This window comes from Platichthys flesus, chromosome 21, assembly GCF_949316205.1.
Source record: "Platichthys flesus chromosome 21, fPlaFle2.1, whole genome shotgun sequence".
Classification (NCBI taxonomy): domain Eukaryota; kingdom Metazoa; phylum Chordata; class Actinopteri; order Pleuronectiformes; family Pleuronectidae; genus Platichthys; species Platichthys flesus.
In genome coordinates this window covers 3,704,059-3,723,603 of record NC_084965.1, presented here as the reverse complement: position 1 = coordinate 3,723,603, position 19,545 = coordinate 3,704,059, and the positions used below count along the sequence as shown (strand labels likewise).

General features: G+C 42.5%; 2 protein-coding genes and 1 long non-coding RNA gene across 3 annotated transcripts; 2 read left to right on the top strand and 1 right to left on the bottom strand.

Annotated features, from left to right (window-relative positions):
* Window positions 1–267: 267 nt before the first annotated feature.
* On the top strand, window positions 268–9,501 carry LOC133932750 (uncharacterized). The gene is made up of 6 exons (XM_062379575.1): window positions 268–489; window positions 567–720; window positions 1,467–1,627; window positions 1,824–2,030; window positions 2,870–3,051; window positions 3,502–9,501. The coding sequence occupies exons 1-6, from the start codon at window positions 432–434 to the stop codon at window positions 9,055–9,057; spliced, it is 6,318 nt and encodes a 2,105-aa protein (XP_062235559.1). The 5' UTR covers window positions 268–431; the 3' UTR covers window positions 9,058–9,501.
* Window positions 1,875–3,452, bottom strand: LOC133932752 (uncharacterized). The gene is made up of 3 exons (XR_009911982.1): window positions 3,329–3,452; window positions 2,960–3,042; window positions 1,875–2,010 (listed from the first exon to the last, which is right to left on the bottom strand). It is a non-coding gene; the product is annotated as an uncharacterized LOC133932752 (long non-coding RNA).
* A 1,388-nt stretch (window positions 9,502–10,889) lies between the features above and the next one.
* LOC133932941 (uncharacterized) lies at window positions 10,890–19,544 on the top strand. The gene is made up of 6 exons (XM_062379856.1): window positions 10,890–11,372; window positions 11,449–11,602; window positions 12,012–12,172; window positions 12,348–12,554; window positions 12,650–12,831; window positions 13,388–19,544. The coding sequence occupies exons 1-6, from the start codon at window positions 11,315–11,317 to the stop codon at window positions 18,941–18,943; spliced, it is 6,318 nt and encodes a 2,105-aa protein (XP_062235840.1). The 5' UTR covers window positions 10,890–11,314; the 3' UTR covers window positions 18,944–19,544.
* The last annotated feature ends 1 nt before the right edge of the window (window position 19,545 follows it).

Sequence of the window (19,545 nt, the reverse complement as noted above, 5' to 3'; positions counted from 1 at the left end):
TGATTGTCGGTGATGATGATATAACTGTGATAAACTGAAACGAGACGTGAGGTCACTCCCTTGATGGATAACTCAGTGATTTTCCTTTGAATCTCAGTGATATCATTTCAAAGTGCCATAAAATATGGTTACTGGAGTCATGAAACTCCATGGTATTATAAGCAATCAATCAATTATTAATCTTCAAAAGACAAAAGAGGCTGACTATAAGAATCATCCTCGGGTCCAGCCGCAATAGCATCACTTGGGGGGGGAAAAGGCAAACGGTACAGATGTATGGGAGATCTGCTGCAAGACTAAACTGGACTAATTACCAACTCTCTCAGTATATGAACCACTTTTATTTCTGGATGTGAGACGCCTGCAGGGACGAGTGAAGCTCACGTGACGGTGCACTAAAGATTGGGGATTGTCTCCGGTGCACAGAGAAGATGGAGGAAGCTGAGGACGCAATCGCAGTGGTGGGCATTGGCTGCAATTTTCCTGGAGGTAATTTTTGAAAGAAACATCTTACATTATAGAAAAAAAATTATTCTGTATCATGGAACGTTGATGTTTCCAAACAGGAGAGGGGCTTGAGAATTTCTGGAAGGTTCTTGTTGATGGGAGAAACTGTTCTGTGCCAATTCCCAAAAAGAGGTTTGACTTGTCCGCCTGGTATGACCCCGACGAAAACAAAAAGGGGAAATCCCGCACAGCCAAGGCTGCTCTCATTGATGGGTAAGCATTCAAATCTTATTATATTTAGATCTAGAGGATTATTTACTCTGTGCTTTCTGAATATCAACATGTAGGTTTTCATGTATGTATATTTGATGTGTAAAAAACATTCTAATGCAAGTTTATTTATAAAACACAGTTTAAACACATCAAGTTGACCAAAGTGCTATAAAATAAACAAAAACAAAAAGATAAACATGAATAAATATAATAAAATAATGTTAACAATTTTATGTCTCAGTATTATTCACTGTAGCTCATATACATTTTGATAAATAAATGAAAGCAGGTTCATGTTTCTGTTGTTTTGATTTTAACTTTAAGATCTTGCTCTATGCACTGGTTTATCAAAAATATTTGTATTCATATATTTCATTTTGGATGAAATATCATTTAAATATTAAAACGAAAGTGTCTTCTTATCGTTAGAATGATCTTCAAACCTATAAATGGTCACTAGTTAAGTAAAGGTGACAACAATTAATATTGTAATACAAATTGTGTTGCACCTGATAAAAATAATAAGAAATAATGAAAAAAAGATGGAGAAGCTGTTTTTCTCATCTCAGCTCTGGAACAACTACAGATGTTTCTTGTTTTTTAAACAAATCAAGAGAAATGTCTCAAGTAGCTTCTTTGTATTTTAAAATCTCGCATAAAATAAATGTTCTCTTATAATACTATTAAAAGTACAAAATACTTATCTCCTAAATTGATTCAGCAGTTTCAATCTTTCTTTCTTCCAGGTTTAATGATTTTGACCACAAGTTCTTCGGCATCAGCGACAGTGAAGTGGAACAAATGGATCCTCAGCAGAAGCAGCTCCTTCAGTGTGTTTACAGAGCTTTAGAAAACGCTGGGATTCCTATGGAGGAGGCCAGCGGCACCAAGACAGGAGTGTTTCTAGGTAAGACAATAAAACATTTACAGCTTCTGCATCTAACAACCCTTCAAAAGATATAAATCATTTGTGAGTGAAGTAATTGTTTGAACCGAGTTTTAACATGAGAACTGTCAAAATAAATTAAACCATACAGAAACTTTGAAATTATAATGATCAACCTTTTGAGTTTCCACATGTTTTTTACTCTTTTTTTATTCAGGCCTGATGAACAGAGATTATGAAACAGTTTCTTCACGCGTGCACCCGAGTGTGATCAACCACTGGACTGGCACTGGCCTCGCCATGAGCATCGCAGCAAACAGAGTCTCATACATCTTCAACTTCACTGGGCCGTCACTGGCCATAGACAGCGCCTGCTCCTCGTCCCTCGTGGCTCTTCATCTCGCCTGTCAATCCATTAAACAAGGTGTGTATGAAAGACGGGTGGAACCAACTGGAATAACACTTCAGAGAGAAACTACATTGAGAATGTAGGACGATATGTTGAATATCATTTGTACGTTTGAAGGTCTTCTGCACAATTTTACCAATTACCAGTAGATGTCAGCAGTCGTTAGTGGCCACCAGAGGGTGTTTCAGCACCATTGAGTGTTTTGTGATTGTACTCAATGAAACCATAACCTCTATTCCTTTTTAAATTAGACACTTTTTCTTTTTTTAAACATAGGACAATATGGAGAATACGTAATGTACGATCTGCCACAGTAATTTATGCCTACTGCCAGTTGATGTAATCGTATGTTAGTGACCACCAGCGGATGTTAGGGACATATATCTGGATTTGGTCCCAGATCATGCTAGTGTGTTCTAAACATCCAGAGAACCCTGGAATTCCAGTGTTTTTGGACTATTGTATCCACAGCTTGTTTTTCACCAGATAGCTTGTCAGCCTTTGGGCTATGACGCCAAAGAAGATCTTGCCCTCTACATTGAAGAGCCTGATGGGTGGAAACTGGCTGACGTTTAAGGATTCCTCCTCTTTTGGTTTAAATTTCTCCTCCCAGCCTCAGCTTTTGGAATTGTTTGCTTCACCCATGCTACTCTCATTCATTTCCACAAGAAGCGTAAAACATCAGGAGCCTTTTTGTATACCCTGTACGGGACACTGTTCGGGCCTGGGCTGATGATGCTCTTGCCCACTTCTCTCCATTTCGGAGGGCTCACATCCATTTGGTGTTCTGGCTGCTCAATGGGTGGGATATCAGATGGAAGAGCTGTCGGATCATTGCTGCTTTATCTTATCAGGTGATTGTGACATGGCTGTGTGTGGAGGAGTGAGCTGCATCTTTGAGCCAAGACTGTTTGTCGCTCTCAGCAAGGCCAAGATGATTTCACCTGAAGGGACGAGCAGACCTTTCTCCAGCACGGCAGACGGCTACGGTCGAGGGGAGGGCTGCGGGGTAGTTCTACTGAAACCACTGAAAAAGGTCAGAAAGGTCAAAACTCTGAGTTTAGTTAAGCTCGTTCTTTTCGTCAGGATTGTGTGTATGGCTCGGTTCACAAGAATCAGTCAAACAAAGTCAGAGGTGCCAAAATAAACAGTTGAAACGACACTGGTCACACACACAAGAACAGGACTGATTGACGCTTAACTCAGCAGTAACCAGACAAAAAACATTTTCCAATCATTAATATATTAACATCAGATCGTGTTAATAACTCAGTGATTATTCTGTTTGTTTAAACATTAACCAAACAACTTACTGTAAAAGAGTTATCTGTGGGGCCCATGTGTACCAATTAAGATGTACTTCCTCCATCGAAGAGGGTGATGAGAAACTACAAGAAAATACATTTTAACATTTTAACAATGCAGAAACCTCAAAACTGATGATCCATGATAATGGTTAAATTTTTCTCTTATTTTTGCATTGCAGGCATTACAACACCATGACCATATCTGGGGTATCATCAGCAAAACAGCCGTCAACCAAGATGGACACTCAGTCACTCCGATCACCAAACCCTCTATGACGCAACAAGAGGAGCTGCTGCGAGGAATCTACTCACAGTCTGAACTTGTAAATGTTCAGTACATAGAGGCACATGGGACTGGAACCCCGGTTGGAGACCCAACGGAGGCAGGAAGCATCTCTAACGTCATCGCCAAGGCCAAACCTCCCAGATCAGAGAGACTGTGGATTGGCTCGGTGAAGAGCAACATCGGACATACAGAATCTGCAGCCGGAGTGGCCGGACTCATTAAGATTCTTCTTATGATGAAACACGAGACCATTGTTCCCTCTGTCTTCTACTCTGAAGAAACTGACAGTGTTGATGCCAAAGCCCTGAACCTTAAAGTTCCTCAGAAGGCAGAAAAATGGCAACCGTCTGGTGCACGAATTGCAGGGGTGAACAACTTTGGCTTTGGGGGTACAAATGCACATGCTGTTGTGAAGCAGTACAAACAGTCACCAATCAGACAGGAACATGATGAGACACAACCAAAGTACTTTGTCATGTCGGCGAAGTCGACAAAATCTCTCTCTCTCATGATGGAAGACACCGTTAAACAGCTAGAGGCCGATAGTAAAGTTGAACTAGATTCTCTCTTGTACACGTCAGCTTGCAGAAGGAGCCATCTCAAACATAGATACAGAAAAGCCATCATGGTATCATCTGTGGTTGATCTTAGAGATAAGTTAAGCGCTTCTGCTGGCAAAACTATCAGCCAAGCACACTCTGATCCGAAGTTAGTGTTTGTCTTCTGTGGAAATGGCGTCACTTACCATGGCATGTGCAAGCAGCTCCTGAAACAAGAACCTGTCTTCAGAAGTAAAATCAAGGAGATTACAGAACTGTTCAAAAGGCTGAGTGGGCTGAACATTCTGGACGTGCTTGACAGTGAGTTTGAGAATAGTGACTTCAAAAACCCAGAGGTTGTCCAACCATTGCTCTTTGCCATCCAGGTTGGCATCACCACCCTACTCAGACATTGGGGTGTCAAGCCAGATGTGATGCTTGGACACTCTGTGGGTGAGGTAGCAGCCGCTCACTGCTCTGGCCTCTTGTCTCTTGAGGATGCGATAAAAGTCATCTATTTCCGGAGCAAGCTGCAGAGCAAAGTCACTGGTGGGATGATGCTTGTGATCAGCAACATGGCTGTATCGGAGGTAACTGCTCTTCTCCCTTCTTACTCTGGTAGAGTTTGTCTCGCTGCTTTCAACAGTCCACAGTCCTGCACCCTCTCAGGGGATGCAGATGCAATTAAGAGCTTCCATGCAGAGCTAAGTGCCTCAGCCAATGGTCAGAACCTGTTCCTGCGTCTGCTGAATGTCCCTGCAGCTTACCACAGCCACATGATGGATCCAATTCTGAAAGAAATCAAGGACACAATTGGCTTCTTACAGGTGAACAATCTTGACACAGAGTTGTTGTCAACAGTGACTGGCAAGGAGGTCCAGCATGGAGATTTCTGCACAGGTGAATACTGGGCTAGAAACATTCGTGAGCCAGTGGCCTTCGAGCAGGCAGTGCGGTTGGCAGCGAAAGGAAAGAAGAACACAGTCTTTGTAGAGATAGCGCCAAGAAGTGCACTGCAGCGAAACATCATTGAATCTTTGACTAGTGACACAGCTGTTCTTCCCTCTGTGCATCCAGGGAAAGAGCATGAGACCATCATGTCTGTAGTTTCTAAGCTCTTCGAACTTGGGGTTCAGGTCGATTGGAACACCTTCTATAAAGGATATGAGACGATGCCGCTGCCTTTTCCGAGGTACACGTTTGATCTCTCTGACAGAGACGTGATGATCAGTGCAGCACAAACAAATACACCAAGTAATCACCCTGTCATCAGTCAGACAGGAAGTGAAAGCAACATTTTCAGCTGTAATCTGAAGTCAGACTCTTCTTTCTACCTGAAAGAGCACAAACACAACAATATACCCATCGTCCCCGGTGCCTTCTATGCCGAGTTGGGTTTAGCCGCAGTCATGGCTAGTGCCAAACCAAAAGTACCTCTCAACTCTCTACAGCTCAGTGTCAACTTTCACAGCCCGTGTGTTTTAATGCAGAATTCACCTGACATTAAGGTGAAACTGGTACAAACAGAGACAGAAACCAGTTTCACGGTATTCTCTCCATCTGCAGTTTATGCATCAGGCACAGTTGTTTCCAAAAGAGAGCGGCTGATTGAGGAGCAGAGCCTTTCACTGAGCGCCCTCAGCCAAAGATGCAAATCTGTCGTGAGCTTTCAGGAGCTCTATGGGTATTTGTCTCAAGGAGGCTTTCAGTATGGAGATGTCTTCAAGAATGAGGGGAATGTGCACTATGGAGAAGATCTCAAGGAGGCTTTTGCAGTTGTAACTGTTCCAGAGGAACTTCGATCACAGTTGCATGACTACTGCATCCACCCTGTTGTGTTAGATTTTCTTATGCAGCTTCTCCCAGTCACAGTTGAACAAAGCTTTGCTGGTAGACCAGGATTTCCTGCCAAAATCGGAAGTTTGACCGTGTTTGAACCTTTGCAAGAGGAGATGATTGTGTATTTGAGAGCAGTCGATGTGGGTAGTGACCACTTTGATGTTTGTGGCTGTTTTACAGACAGAGAAGGTAGAGTGTTGGTTGAGGCTAAACAAGTGACAATCAAGTATCTTGGGAGTCAGTCTCATGTGGTTGAGGACTACTTCTACCATAACTCCTTCAGTGTCATCCCTGACACTATCCCATCTGCTCCTCCTCCCAAGGCGTTGGTCTTCTGCGATGACATGGGGATCTCTAAAGGCCTGCAGTCACATTTGGACTCCAGATCTCAGTACATATCAGTCACACATGCAAAGGATATTTTGAGCAATGGCTTCTCTTCTCTCTTTGCGAAATTCAAAATCAAAAATAAGCAAGAAAGGTTTGATGAGGTCTTGTTTCTGTGGGGCCAAGAAGACCTCACTTCACAGACCGCTGATGTTGCACTACAGAAAGTGGTGAGCTGCTGTGAGATTTTCCGTCAAATCGTCCTTGAGCTTAAGCGACTTCACTTTCCAGCCTCTATTAGAGCAGTAACCTACCGTTCATCTGACGTCACAGTAGACCACATCAATCCAGGCTTTGCCATCGTTGGTATGACCAGATCATTTGCTGCAGAGCTACCAGAGCTTTCATTTCAACTCATTGACATAGATACTGTCTCCGCTAAGGGCATTGCAACTCTATCTGAGGTCATTCGATCATATCCTTGTAGCAAGAACCCAGAGTTGGTGGTAAAAGATGGGCGGATTATGAAACCTTCCATTGTCCATACTCCCCCTGAAGTTGTTGACAGTTCAGGATCCAGTTTTACTTCAACAATGTCCGAGCATTACATCCTTCAAACTGCTGATGCACATGAGATTACTCAAGTGAGTGCCATTCACTTTGATGAGGGGGACCTGCCAATCAGTGACACATCAGTTGAAATCATTCCCAGCATGATTTGTGTCCATTCATCTGATTTCTTCCCCGTCAGTGCTACACACTTGAAATTTGGTCAGACACTGTACTGGGATAAACATTCCTCCCAAAGTCACAAGCTGCTGGCTCTTGATTTCAACGGTACTATTACCGCAGTTGGAAAAGATGTGAGAAAACTTAAGGTGGGAGATCACGTTGCTTCCTGCTATCCTGTGGTGGCAGCCAGCAAGGTCCATGTTCCAGAGGATGTGTGCTACAGCACAAAACGATTCCCATTCCTCCAAAAAACACCTTGTGTTTCCTACTATGTGCTGGCATGGGAGATCCTGCAACGAGCCTTACCCAAAGCCAAACATCATCTAGGAATCATATCCCCTGTTCCTGACTCAGCTCTGACCAAAGTCTTGGCACTTACTTCCACACAATCTGGCTGGAATGTGGTTATTGGAACGCAGTGTAATGGTTCTTTTGTAGATGTCAAACTAATTGATGCATTTGTCATCCTGCCCCCACTTGAAAAGTCCTTGATTGACAAGATTTGCAGTTTTCCAAGGGTCAAACATGTCGTCATCATCTGTGAATCTGAGACGCAATGTTTGCTTGCTTGGAACATGTTCCAAAGTGTCAAGGGAAGCATTCATTTGCAGACGATTCTGATACCAACCATTTTGCAAAGGGGATCTTTAAGTGCCCAAAGGCCACATATTTATCACTGGCTCAAATCCTTGAAGTTGAGCAGGAAATTTGCCATTAAAAACTTCACCTTTCAGAATCTGAAGTCTGACATTGTCGACACTTTCCATCTTCAGGAACCAGAGTCATATTTCCGCTCAAAGGAACTGGCTGTTGTGGCTCTGCAAAAAGTCGAAGGCAGCGTTCTGTCGGAGATCCCGGTGCTTTCAACTAAAAAGCTGCTATTCCAAAAGGGGGGGGTGTACATAGTGACAGGTGGTCTTACTGGTCTGGGCTTTGAAACTGTCAAGTTCATCTCCCAAAGAGGAGCAGGATATGTTGTCATACTCTCCCGGAGCAAGCCCTCACCAGATCTGGAGCAAGACATACACAACGTAGAGAATCAGTGTGGAAACTGCATCACGAGCATGGAGTGTGACGTGTCTGTCTCTGAGCATGTGCACAGGGTTGTTAGTGCCATTGGCCAGAAGTTCCCTGGTTGTCCAGTTAGAGGAGTGTTCCACAGCGCTGTGGTTCTGCATGATGGGCTGATTGAGACCCTTGACAGATCTCTGTATGAGAAAGTTCTCAAGCCAAAAGTACAGGGTGTATTAAATTTGCACCACGCAACACTTAAGTGCCAGTTACACTATTTTGTGTGTTACTCCTCCATCTCTGCTTTTCTGGGAAATGCATCACAGACAAACTATGCAGCAGCCAACACCTTCCTCGACATGTTCTGTCATTACAGACGCAATCTCGGGCTGCCTGGACAGTCCATCAACTGGGGAGCGCTGAACCTTGGTCTCCTCTTGAACAAGGACCATTTCCAGCAATTTCTGGAGGCCAAGGGGATGATGGTGATGGATGTAGCTGAAATTCACAGAAGCTTAGAGCAGTGCCTCGTGCTCGATAAACCCCAACAAGTTATTTGCAGGTTTCACTTCAGAAACCTCAGGTTCAACATCCTTTCTCAAAATGCATCGATGACCACGCGCCTGTCCGCAATAGTTGAAGAGGCTTTGCAAAAATCCAAAGAAACAGATATTCAAGCCACACAAGCCGAATGTATCTCGCCCAAAGAGTTCGCCATCTCTCTCCTCACCCAGACCATCGGCGTTGATCCCAGTGAGTTGAAAGACGACTCACTTCTCTCGTCTTTGGGCGTCGACTCCATGCAGGCCATGACTCTGCAGAACCTGATCTTCCAGGCGAAAGGAGTGAACATACCTCTGGTGAAACTGTTGGACCCCAACGCCACAGTATCAACGGTGGTAGTTCTGCTGAGTGAAGGAGCCGAAGGTGAAAATGTCAGTGTTGACGCAGTGACGAGGAACTCCGCTAACGAAATGGAGGATCTTTCAACCAGACTGTAAAGATGACAAAAGCATTGAAGGGATATGTTAATATGTATGCAGAAATATGTATTGTTTATTTCAGCAGATGGTTTATAATTGTAATTGTAATCCAGTAGCATAATTGTGTTTAAAGCAGGTATCATATTTATTGAGCTTTTACATTGTTTTAACCATATACAATATTTTACCCACTTTTCCGCAGATGTGGCCCATTTTGATTTAGCATTTAAAACAAACTGCACAATGTAATGTATTCAGTATTCTCCAACTGATGTTGAGTGTATGAACAATGTTTTTTGTTATTTCATTAAAATGTGTGTGATGGGGTTCAGACTGACCTCGACCTACTTCTGCCTGTTTTACAATCACTCGACAAGTCATGGTCAATTGTAATATCTGATTATCAACTTTATAATGTGATGGAAATAAAAGCATGTGTATTCTGGCACATCCCGTACATGATTACTTGGCAAGCGAGTGTGATTACTGAGTCTTTTGCGAATAGAATTAATAATTAATTACATCATACACAAAAATAAATTGTTCCCGTGGAGTAGATTTATGCCACGAGAAAAGACAAATAAAATGAGACTAGATACAGAAATCTATAATAAAAGCCTTCACACAACTGTTTTATATATTAAGGCTAAGTTAAATTACAATTGAATGATTTATTACTCCTCTAAATCAATACAGCATTTGTCTATTCTGAGGTGTTTTTGCCATATTAATATTTGGAATGGACACTAAAGTAGAATTGACTTCACAATAAACTTTAATGGTCATTGCTGGAGTTTATGACAATAATAAATGTCTTTGTTGTTTTACGACACAATAAATGAAGCTGCCAAATTCTCTTTGTACTTGATAAGGTTGGTTTATTTAGATATTAAGATATTATTTAATGGAGTTTACAAAACCTCTCTCATTCGTCAAAAGTGTAACTTGGAAGAAAAAGAAAAGCTTCACATTTTAGTTGTAAATCCTATTATAGTGACATAGGCATTAAAGGTGCATTCACTGTGTGTCTTTGGGCCACATGGGGCAGTATACACACTATTGAGCACCATTATATATAAACAAGAAATAAATCAGAGCCCTAGATTTAATAATAATGTGAGTGCACCCAGATATCAGTTGAAAAACCACATATAAAATATACATTGAACCAACAAGACAAACTTTATGTTAAACTTAACGTGCGGATTTGGCTGAATGTTAGTTGTGATGATATAAGTGTGATAAACTGCAATGAAAGGAGACCTGAATTCACCTTGACCCTGCTGGATTAATTTACTTATTAATCCCGGTGTTATCATTTTCCATAAATGTGTGCACTGAAGTCCTTCATCTCCATGGTCACATAAACAATCAATCATTAATCTTTAATAAAGACCGGAGGCTGACTATAAGAATCAGCCCCGGGTCCTGAAGTGATAGCATCACTTGGGGGAAAGGCAAACGGTACGGATGTATGGGAGATCTGGTGCGAGACTAAACTGGACTAATTACAAACTCTCTCAGTATATGAACCACTTTTATTTCTGGATATGAGACGCCTGCAGGGAGGAGAGATGTTGATATGACTGTTCACTAAAGATTTTTGATTTTCTCTCGTGCACAGAGAAGATGGAGGAGAAACTACTGAGATAAGTTTACATTACATAAACTTTTATAATGAGTTCCTGAGAAGACAGCGTTCTTTAGAACTCCATTTACTAACCTAATTATCAACCCAAAAAATGACGTCTTTAAATGAGATTCTGTTTTCATTTCAGTCAAAATCTTTTATTCAGTTTTACTTGACTATTTATGTTAAATAAGTAACAATAGGAAAGTATATAATTATTTACCTTTTACTTTTAAACAGTTATGTGGTCAAAGGAAGCTTAAATGCTGCAGTAGAGATAATACAAAGTGAGAGGTTCTGTGAAGTCACTCCCTTGTTTGATAACTTACTGATTTACCTTTGAATCTCAGTGTTATAATTTTCCAGGTGCCATAAAATGTGGGCACTGGAGTCATGAAACTTCATGGTATTATAAGCAATCAAACATTAATCTTTAAAAGATAAAAGAGGCTGACTATAAGATTCAACCCCCGGGTCCGGCAGTGATAGCATCACTTGGGGGAAAAGGCAAAGGGTACAGATAGATGTAAACTCTCTCAGTGTATGAACCACTTTTATTTCTGGATGTGAGACGCCTGCAGGGACGAGTGAAGTTGACATGACGGTGCACTAAAGATTTGTGATTTTCTCTCACGCACAGAGAAGATGGAGGAAGCTGAAGACTCAATCGCAGTGGTGGGCATTGGGTGCAATTTTCCTGGAGGTAATGTTTTAAAGAAACATTTTTCATTACAGAAAAATGTTATTCTGTATAATGGAACATTGATGTTTCCAAACAGGAGAGGGGCTTGAGAATTTCTGGAAGGTTCTTGTTGATGGGAGAAACTGTTCTTTGCCAATTCCCAAAAAGAGGTTTGACTTATCCGCCTGGTATGACCCAGACGAAAGCAAAGCGGGTAAATCCCGCACAGCCAAGGCTGCTCTCCTTGATGGGTAAGCATTAAAAAAAAATCTTAATATTAAATCTACAGTTACGTTTACTCTGTTTTGTGAGCATATAGGTTTTATGTATATGTTATAATATATACTTTATAGATTTATAGGGTCATCTTCTAATTAATATGTTCTTTGAACCTATACATGGTCACTAATGAAGTAAAAGTAACAACTGTGTATATCGGAAAATTTAGTTTGATGCTCCTAATAAAAGTAATAATAAATAACGATATTAAAGACTCGGCTCTTGAACAACTACAGATGTTGGTATTTTCCCGAATCATACCAATAAAAGTGTTTTTTACGTAGCTTCTCCAATTTTGTTATCTGACATAAAGTGAAAAATTGTATTAAAATACTTAGCTCCGAAATATATTCAGTGGTTTCAATCTTTTCTTTACTCCAGGTTTAATGATTTTGACCACAAGTTCTTCGGCATCAGCGACAGTGAAGTGGAACAAATGGATCCTCAGCAGAAGCAGCTCCTTCAGTGTGTTTACAGAGCTTTAGAAAACGCTGGGATTCCTATGGAGGAGGCCAGCGGCACCAGCACAGGAGTGTTTCTAGGTAAGACAATGAAACATTTCTAGCTACTGCTTCTAATATTGTCTTCTAAAGATTTAAATCATTTCTGAGTGAAGTTACTGTTTTGACCAAGTTTTAGATAAAAAACCTAAACTAACTTCAAAATAATAAGGAGCACTCTATTGAGTTTCAACATGTTTCATTTATTTTGATTCAGGCCTAATGAACAGAGATTACGAAACAAATGCTGCTCACGTGCACCCGAGTGTGATTAACCACTGGACTGGCACTGGCCTCGCCATGAGCATCGCAGCAAACAGAGTCTCATACATCTTCAACTTCACTGGGCCGTCACTGGCCATAGACAGCGCCTGCTCCTCCTCTCTCGTGGCTCTTCATCTCGCCTGTCAAGCCATTAAACAAGGTGTGTATGAAAGACCGGCTGAACCAAATGGAATAACACTTCAGGGAGCAACAACATACTTTATGACAAGGATGGAATGTTTTTTATCTTATCAGGCGATTGTGACATGGCTGTGTGTGGAGGTGTGAACTGCATCTTTGAGCCAAGAGTGTTTGTCGCTCTCAGCAAGGCCAAGATGATTTCACCTGAAGGGACGAGCAGACCTTTCTCCAGAACAGCAGACGGCTACGGTCGAGGGGAGGGCTGCGGGGTAGTTCTACTAAAACCACTGAAAAAGGTCAGAAAGCTCAAAAACCTGGGTTTAGTTAACTTCTTTCCTTCCTTAGGAATGTGTCTTGAAAGTTTTAGCTGACACGCTGGTCAAAGGCAAAACCAATAAAGCTCTAAAGCAGATTCACGCTCATAATATTTAATGCAGATGGCTCAGTTCACAGGAATCAGTGAAACAAGGTCAAAGTTCTGGAATTTAAACAGTTGAAACGACACTGGTCACACACACATGAGAACAGGACTGAATGACGCTGCACTCAGCAGTAACCAGACAAACACCATTTTCCAATTATTAATATATTAACATCAGATCATCTTAATAACTCAGATCATCTTAATAACTTTTAAACATTAACCAGATAACTTACCATAAAAGTTATATTAATCTCTAACTTCCTGCTGACCCTTTTTGGTTTCAGTCACGGAAATAAAGTGTTATCTGTGGGGCCCATATGCACCAATAAAAATGTACTTCCTCCCTCGTAGAGGGTGAGGAAAAACTACCGGAAAAAAACATTCTTACAGTGAAAATAACACATTTTTATCTTAATTTTGCATTGCAGGCGTTACAAGACCATGACCATATCTGGGGTATCATCAGCAAAACAGCCGTCAACCAAGACGGACACTCAGTCACTCCGATGACCAAACCTTCTATGACACAACAAGAGGAGTTGCTGAGAAGAATCTACTCAGACTCCGACCTTGTAAATGTTCAGTACATAGAGGCACATGGGACTGGAACCCCTGTTGGAGACCCAACGGAGGCAGGAAGCATCTCTAACGCCATCGCTATGGCCAAACCTCCCGGATCAGAGAGACTGTGGATTGGCTCGGTGAAGAGCAACATCGGACATACAGAATCGGCAGCCGGAGTGGCCGGACTCATTAAGATTCTTCTTATGATGAAACACGAGACCATTGTTCCCTCTGTCTTCTACTCTGAAGAAACTGACAGTGTTGATGCCAAAGCCCTGAACCTTAAAGTTCCTCAGAAGGCAGAAAAATGGCAACCGTCTGGTGCACGAATTGCAGGAGTGAACAACTTTGGCTTTGGGGGTACAAATGCACATGCTGTTGTGAAGCAGTACAAACAGTCACCAATCAGACAGGAATATGATGAGACACAACCAAAGTACTTTGTCATGTCAGCTAATTCAACAAAATCTCTCTCTCTCATGATGGAAGACACTGTTAAACAGCTAGAGGCCAATAGTAAAGTTGATCTAGATTCTCTCTTGTACACGTCAGCTTGCAGAAGGAGCCATCTCAAACATAGATACAGAAGGGCCATCATGGTATCATCTGTGGTTGATCTTAAAGATAAGTTGAGCACTTCTGCTGGCAAAACTATCAGCCAAGCCCACTCTGATCCAAAGTTAGTGTTTGTCTTCTGTGGTAATGGCGTCACTTACCATGGCATGTGCAAGCAGCTCCTGAAACAAGAACCTGTCTTCAGAAGTAAAATCAAAGAGATTACAGAACTGTTCAAAAGGCTGAGTGGGCTGAACATCCTGGACGTGCTTGACAGTGAGTTTGAGAGTAGTGACTTCAAAAACCCAGAGGTTGTCCAACCATTGCTCTTTGCCATCCAGGTTGGCATCACCACCCTACTCAGACATTGGTGTGTCAAGCCAGATGCGATACTTGGACACTCTGTCGGTGAGGTAGCAGCCGCTCACTGCTCTGGCCTCTTGTCTCTTGAGGATGCGATAAAAGTCATCTACTTCCGGAGCAAGCTGCAGAGCAAAGTCACTGGTGGGATGATGCTTGTGATCAGCAACATGGCTGTATCGGAGGTAACTGCTCTTCTCCCTTCTTACTCTGGTAGAGTTTGCCTCGCTGCTTTCAACAGTCCACAGTCCTGCACCCTCTCAGGGGATGCAGATGCAATTAAGAGCTTCCATGCAGAGCTAAGTGCCTCAGCCAATGGTCAGAACCTGTTCCTGCGTCTGCTGAATGTCCCTGCAGCTTACCACAGCCACATGATGGATCCAATTCTGAAAGAAATCAAGGACACAATTGGCCTCTTACAGGTAAACAATCTTGACACAGAGTTGTTGTCAACAGTGACTGGCAAGGAGGTCCAGCATGGAGATTTCTGCACAGGTGAATACTGGGCTAGAAACATTCGTGAGCCAGTGGCCTTTGAGCAGGCAGTGCGGTTGGCAGCGAAAGGAAAGAAGAACACAGTCTTTGTAGAGATAGCGCCAAGAAGGGCACTGCAGCGAAACATCATTGAATCTTTGACTAGTGACACAGCTGTTCTTCCCTCTGTGCAGCCAGGGAAAGATCATGAGACCATCATGTCTGTAGTTTCTAAGCTGTTTGAACTTGGGGTTCAGGTCGATTGGAACACCTTCTATAAAGGATATGAGACGATGCCGCTGCCTTTCCCAAGGTACACGTTTGATTGCTCTGACAGAGACGTGATTATCGGTGCAGCACAAGCAAATGCACCAAGTAATCACCCTGTGCTCTGTCAAACAGGAAGTGAAAGCAACATTTTCAGCTGTGATCTGAAGTCAGACTCTTCTTTCTACCTGAAAGAGCACAAACACAACAATATCCCCATCATCCCCGGGGCCTTCTATGCCGAGTTGGGTTTAGCTGCAGTCATGGCTAGTGCCAAACCAAAAGTACCTCTCAACTCTCTACAGCTCAGTGTCAACTTTCACAGCCCGTGTGTTTTAATGCAGAATTCACCTGACATTAAGGTGAAACTGGAGCAATCAGAGAAAGAAACCAGTTTCACAGTATTCTCTCCATCTGCAGTTTATGCATCAGGCACAGTTGTTACCAAAAGAGAGCGGCTGATTGAGGAGCAGAGCCTTTCACTGAATGCCATCTTCAAAAGATGCAAATCTGTCGTGAGCTCTCAGGAGCTCTATGGGTATTTGTCTCAAGGAGGCTTTCAGTATGGAGATGTCTTCAAGAATAAAGGGAATGTGCACTATGGAGAAGATCTAAAGGAGACTTTTGCAGTTGTAACAGTTCCAGAGGAACTTCTATCGCAGTTGCACGACTATTGCATCCACCCTGTTGTGTTGGATTTTCTGATGCAGCTTCTCCCAGTCACAGTAGAACACATATTTGCTGGTAGACCAGGCTTCCCTGCCAAAATCGGAAGTTTGACCGTGCTTGAACCTTTGCAAGAGGAGATGATTGTGTATTTGAGAGCAGTCGATGTGGGTAGTGACCACTTTGAGGTTTGTGGCTGTTTTACAGACAGAGAAGGTAGAGTGTTGGTTGAGGCTACACAAGTGATAATCAAGTATCTTGGGAGTCAGTCTCATGTGGTTGAGGACTACTTCTACCATAACTCCTTCAGTGTCATCCCTGACACTATCGCATCTACACCTCCTCCGAAGGCCTTGGTCTTCTGTGATGACATGGGGATCTCTAAAGGCCTGCAGTCACATTTGGACTCCAGATCTCAGTACATATCAGTCACACATGCAAAGGATATTTTGAGCAATGGCTTCCCCTCTCTCTTGGCTAAATTCAATATCCAAGAAGTTGAGAAAAAGTTTGATGAGGTCTTGTTTCTGTGGGGCCAAGAAGACCTCACTTCAGATGCCACTGATGTTGTTCTACAGAAAGTGGTGAGCTGCTGTGAGATTTTCCGTCAAATCGTCCTTGAGCTTAAGCGACTTCACTTTCCAGCCTCTATTAGAGCAGTAACCTACCGTTCATCTGACGTCACAGTAGATCACGTCAATCCAGGCTTTGCCATCGTTGGTATGACCAGATCATTTGCTGCAGAGATACCAGATCTTTCATTTCAACTCATTGACGTAGATACTGTCTCTGCTAAGGACATTGCAGCTCTGTCTGAGGTCATTCGATCATATCCTTGCAGCAAGAACCCAGAGTTGGTGGTAAAAAATGGGCTGATTTTTAAACCTTCCATTGTCCATACCTCCCCTGAAGTCGTTGACAGTTCAGGATCCAGTTTTACTTCAACAATGTCTGAGCATTACATCCTTCAAACTGCTGCTGCACATGAGATTACTCAAGTGAGTGCCATTCACTTTGATGAGGGGAACCTGCCGATCAGTGACACATCAGTTGAAATCAGTCCCAGCACGATTTGTGTCCATTCATCAGATTTCTTCCCCGTCAGTGCTACACACTTGAAATTTGGTCAGACACTGTACTGGGATAAACATTCCTCCCAAAGTCACAAGCTGCTGGCTCTTGATTTCAACGGTACTGTTACTGCAGTTGGAAAAAATGTGAGAAAACTGAAGGTGGGAGATCACGTTGCTTCCTGCTATCCTGTGGTGGCAGCCAGCAAGGTCCAGGTCCCAGAGCATGTGTGCTACAGCACAAAACGATTCCCATTCCTCCGCAAAACACCATGTGTTTCCTACTATGTGCTGGCATGGGAGATCCTGCAACGAGCCTTACCCAAAGCCAAACATCATCTAGGAATCATATCCCCTGTTCCTGACTCAGCTCTGACCAAAGTCTTGGCACTTACTTCCTCACAATCTGGCTGGAATGTGGTTATTGGAACGCAGTGTAATGGTTCTTTTGTAGATGTCAAACAAATTGATGCATTTGTCATCCTGCCCCCACTTGAAGAATCCTTGATTGACAAGATTTGCAGTTTTCCAAGGGTCCAACATGTCGTCATCATCTGTGAATCTGAGACTCAGTGTTTGCTTGCTCGGAACATGTTCCACAGTGTGAAGGAAAGTGTTCATGTGCAGACGATTCTGATACCAGCCATTTTGCAAAAGGGATCTTTGAGTGCCCAAAGGCCACATATTTATCACTGGCTCAAATCCTTGAAGTTGAGCAGGAAATCTGCCGTTAAAAACTTTACCTTTCAGAATCTGAAGTCTGACATCGTCAACACCTTTCATCCTCAGGAACCAGAGTCATACTTCCGCTCAAAGGAACTGGCTGTTGTGGCTCTGCAAAAAGACGAAGGCAGTGTTCTGTCGGAGATCCCAGTGCTATCAACAAAAAAACTGCTTTTCCAAAAGAGGGCCGTGTACATAGTCACAGGTGGTCTTTCTGGTCTGGGCTTTGAAACGGTCAAGTTCATCTCCCAAAGAGGAGCAGGATATGTTGTCATACTCTCCCGGAGCAAGCCCACACAAGATCTGGAGCAAGACATACACAACGTAGAGAATCAGTGTGGAAACTGCATCACGAGCATGGAGTGTGACGTGTCTGTCTCTGAGCATGTGCACAGGGTTGTTAGTGCCATTGGCCAGAAGTTCCCTGGCTGTCCAGTTAGAGGAGTGTTCCACAGCGCCGTTGTTCTGCATGATGGACTGATTGAGACCCTAGACAGATCTCTGTATGAGAAAGTTCTCAAGCCAAAAGTAAAGGGTGTATTAAATTTGCACCATGCAACGCTAAAGTGCCAGTTACACTATTTTGTGTGTTACTCCTCCATCTCTGCTTTTCTGGGAAATGCATCACAAACAAACTATGCAGCAGCCAACACCTTCCTCGACATGTTCTGTCATTACAGGCGAAAACTGGGGCTGCCTGGACAGTCCATCAACTGGGGAGCGCTGAACCTTGGTCTCCTCTTGAACAAGGACCATTTCCAGCAATTTCTGGAGGCAAAGGGGATGATGGTGCTGAATGTTACCGAAATTCATAGAAGCTTAGAGCAGTGCCTCCTGATCAATCAACCCCAACAGGCCGTTTGCAGGTTTCACTTCAGAAACATCAGGTTCAACATCCTTTCGCAAAATACATCATTGACAATGCGCCTGTCAGCGTTAGTTAATGAGGCGTTGCAAAAATCTAAAGAAACAGATGCTCAAGCCAAAGAAGCTGAATGTATCTCGCCTAAACAGTACGTCATCTCTCTCCTCACCGAGACCATAGGTATTGATGCCGGTGAGCTGAAAGACGACTCACTTCTCTCGTCTTTGGGCATCGACTCCATGCAGGCCATGACTCTGCAGAACCTGATCTTCCAGGCAAGAGGAGTGAACATACCTCTGGTGAAACTGTTGGACCCCAACGCCACAGTATCGACAGTGGTAGCTGTGCTGAGTGAAGGAGCCAAAGGTGAAAATGTCAGTGTTGAAGCAGTGACGAGTAACTCCACAAAAGAAATGGAGGATCTTTCAACTAGATTGTAAAGATTGATAATTGCACTGAAAGGATATGTTAATAGGTATGGCGAAACCATTTGTTGCTTATTTCAGCAGATGGTTTATAACTAAAATTGTAGCCAAACAGCATAATTGTGTTTGAAGCATGTCTGTCTTTTGTAATTTTTGTAAATTGTTAACTGCTGCCAATAGATGCACCGTATGAATGTGTTTGTGAAGTTTTATCAGTTTTATTCATTCAGCTTCTTTTTTTTTTTTCATGTGAACTCATGAAGAGAATTTAAAACAAAATATACCATGTAATGCATTGTGGTTTCAATTGATGTTGAATATGTACATAATTCCTTTTGATATTTCATTCAAATGCAATCTTTCAAGTCTGTGATGGGTTCAGACTTACATCAACCTACTTATCTGCCGCGTTTACAATCACTTGACTGTTTATGGTCTTGTTGTTGCCAACTCTATAATGACGATGATACAAAAAAGCATGTGACACAGTATTCCTGTAAATGTTAACTTGTCAAGCATGTGTGATTTATGAGGTTTTTGCTATTTGAATAATACTTTATTACATCATGTAGAAAAATAAACTGGAAAGACAAATAAAATGAGAGCAGATACAGAAG

What these genes read in the sequence shown, in the direction of transcription:
- LOC133932750 (XM_062379575.1), top strand. Translation starts at nt 432, where the DNA reads ATGGAGGAAGCTGAGGACGCAATCGCAGTGGTGGGCATTGGCTGCAAT. An exon ending in TGGCTGCAATTTTCCTGGAG is followed by an intron (nt 490 to 566) that starts GTAATTTTTGAA and finishes GTTTCCAAACAG; the next exon opens with GAGAGGGGCTTGAGAATTTC. An exon ending in CTGTCAATCCATTAAACAAG is followed by an intron (nt 2,031 to 2,869) that starts GTGTGTATGAAA and finishes TTATCTTATCAG; the next exon opens with GTGATTGTGACATGGCTGTG.
- LOC133932941 (XM_062379856.1), top strand. Translation starts at nt 11,315, where the DNA reads ATGGAGGAAGCTGAAGACTCAATCGCAGTGGTGGGCATTGGGTGCAAT. An exon ending in CAGCACAGGAGTGTTTCTAG is followed by an intron (nt 12,173 to 12,347) that starts GTAAGACAATGA and finishes ATTTTGATTCAG; the next exon opens with GCCTAATGAACAGAGATTAC. An exon ending in TACTAAAACCACTGAAAAAG is followed by an intron (nt 12,832 to 13,387) that starts GTCAGAAAGCTC and finishes TTTGCATTGCAG; the next exon opens with GCGTTACAAGACCATGACCA.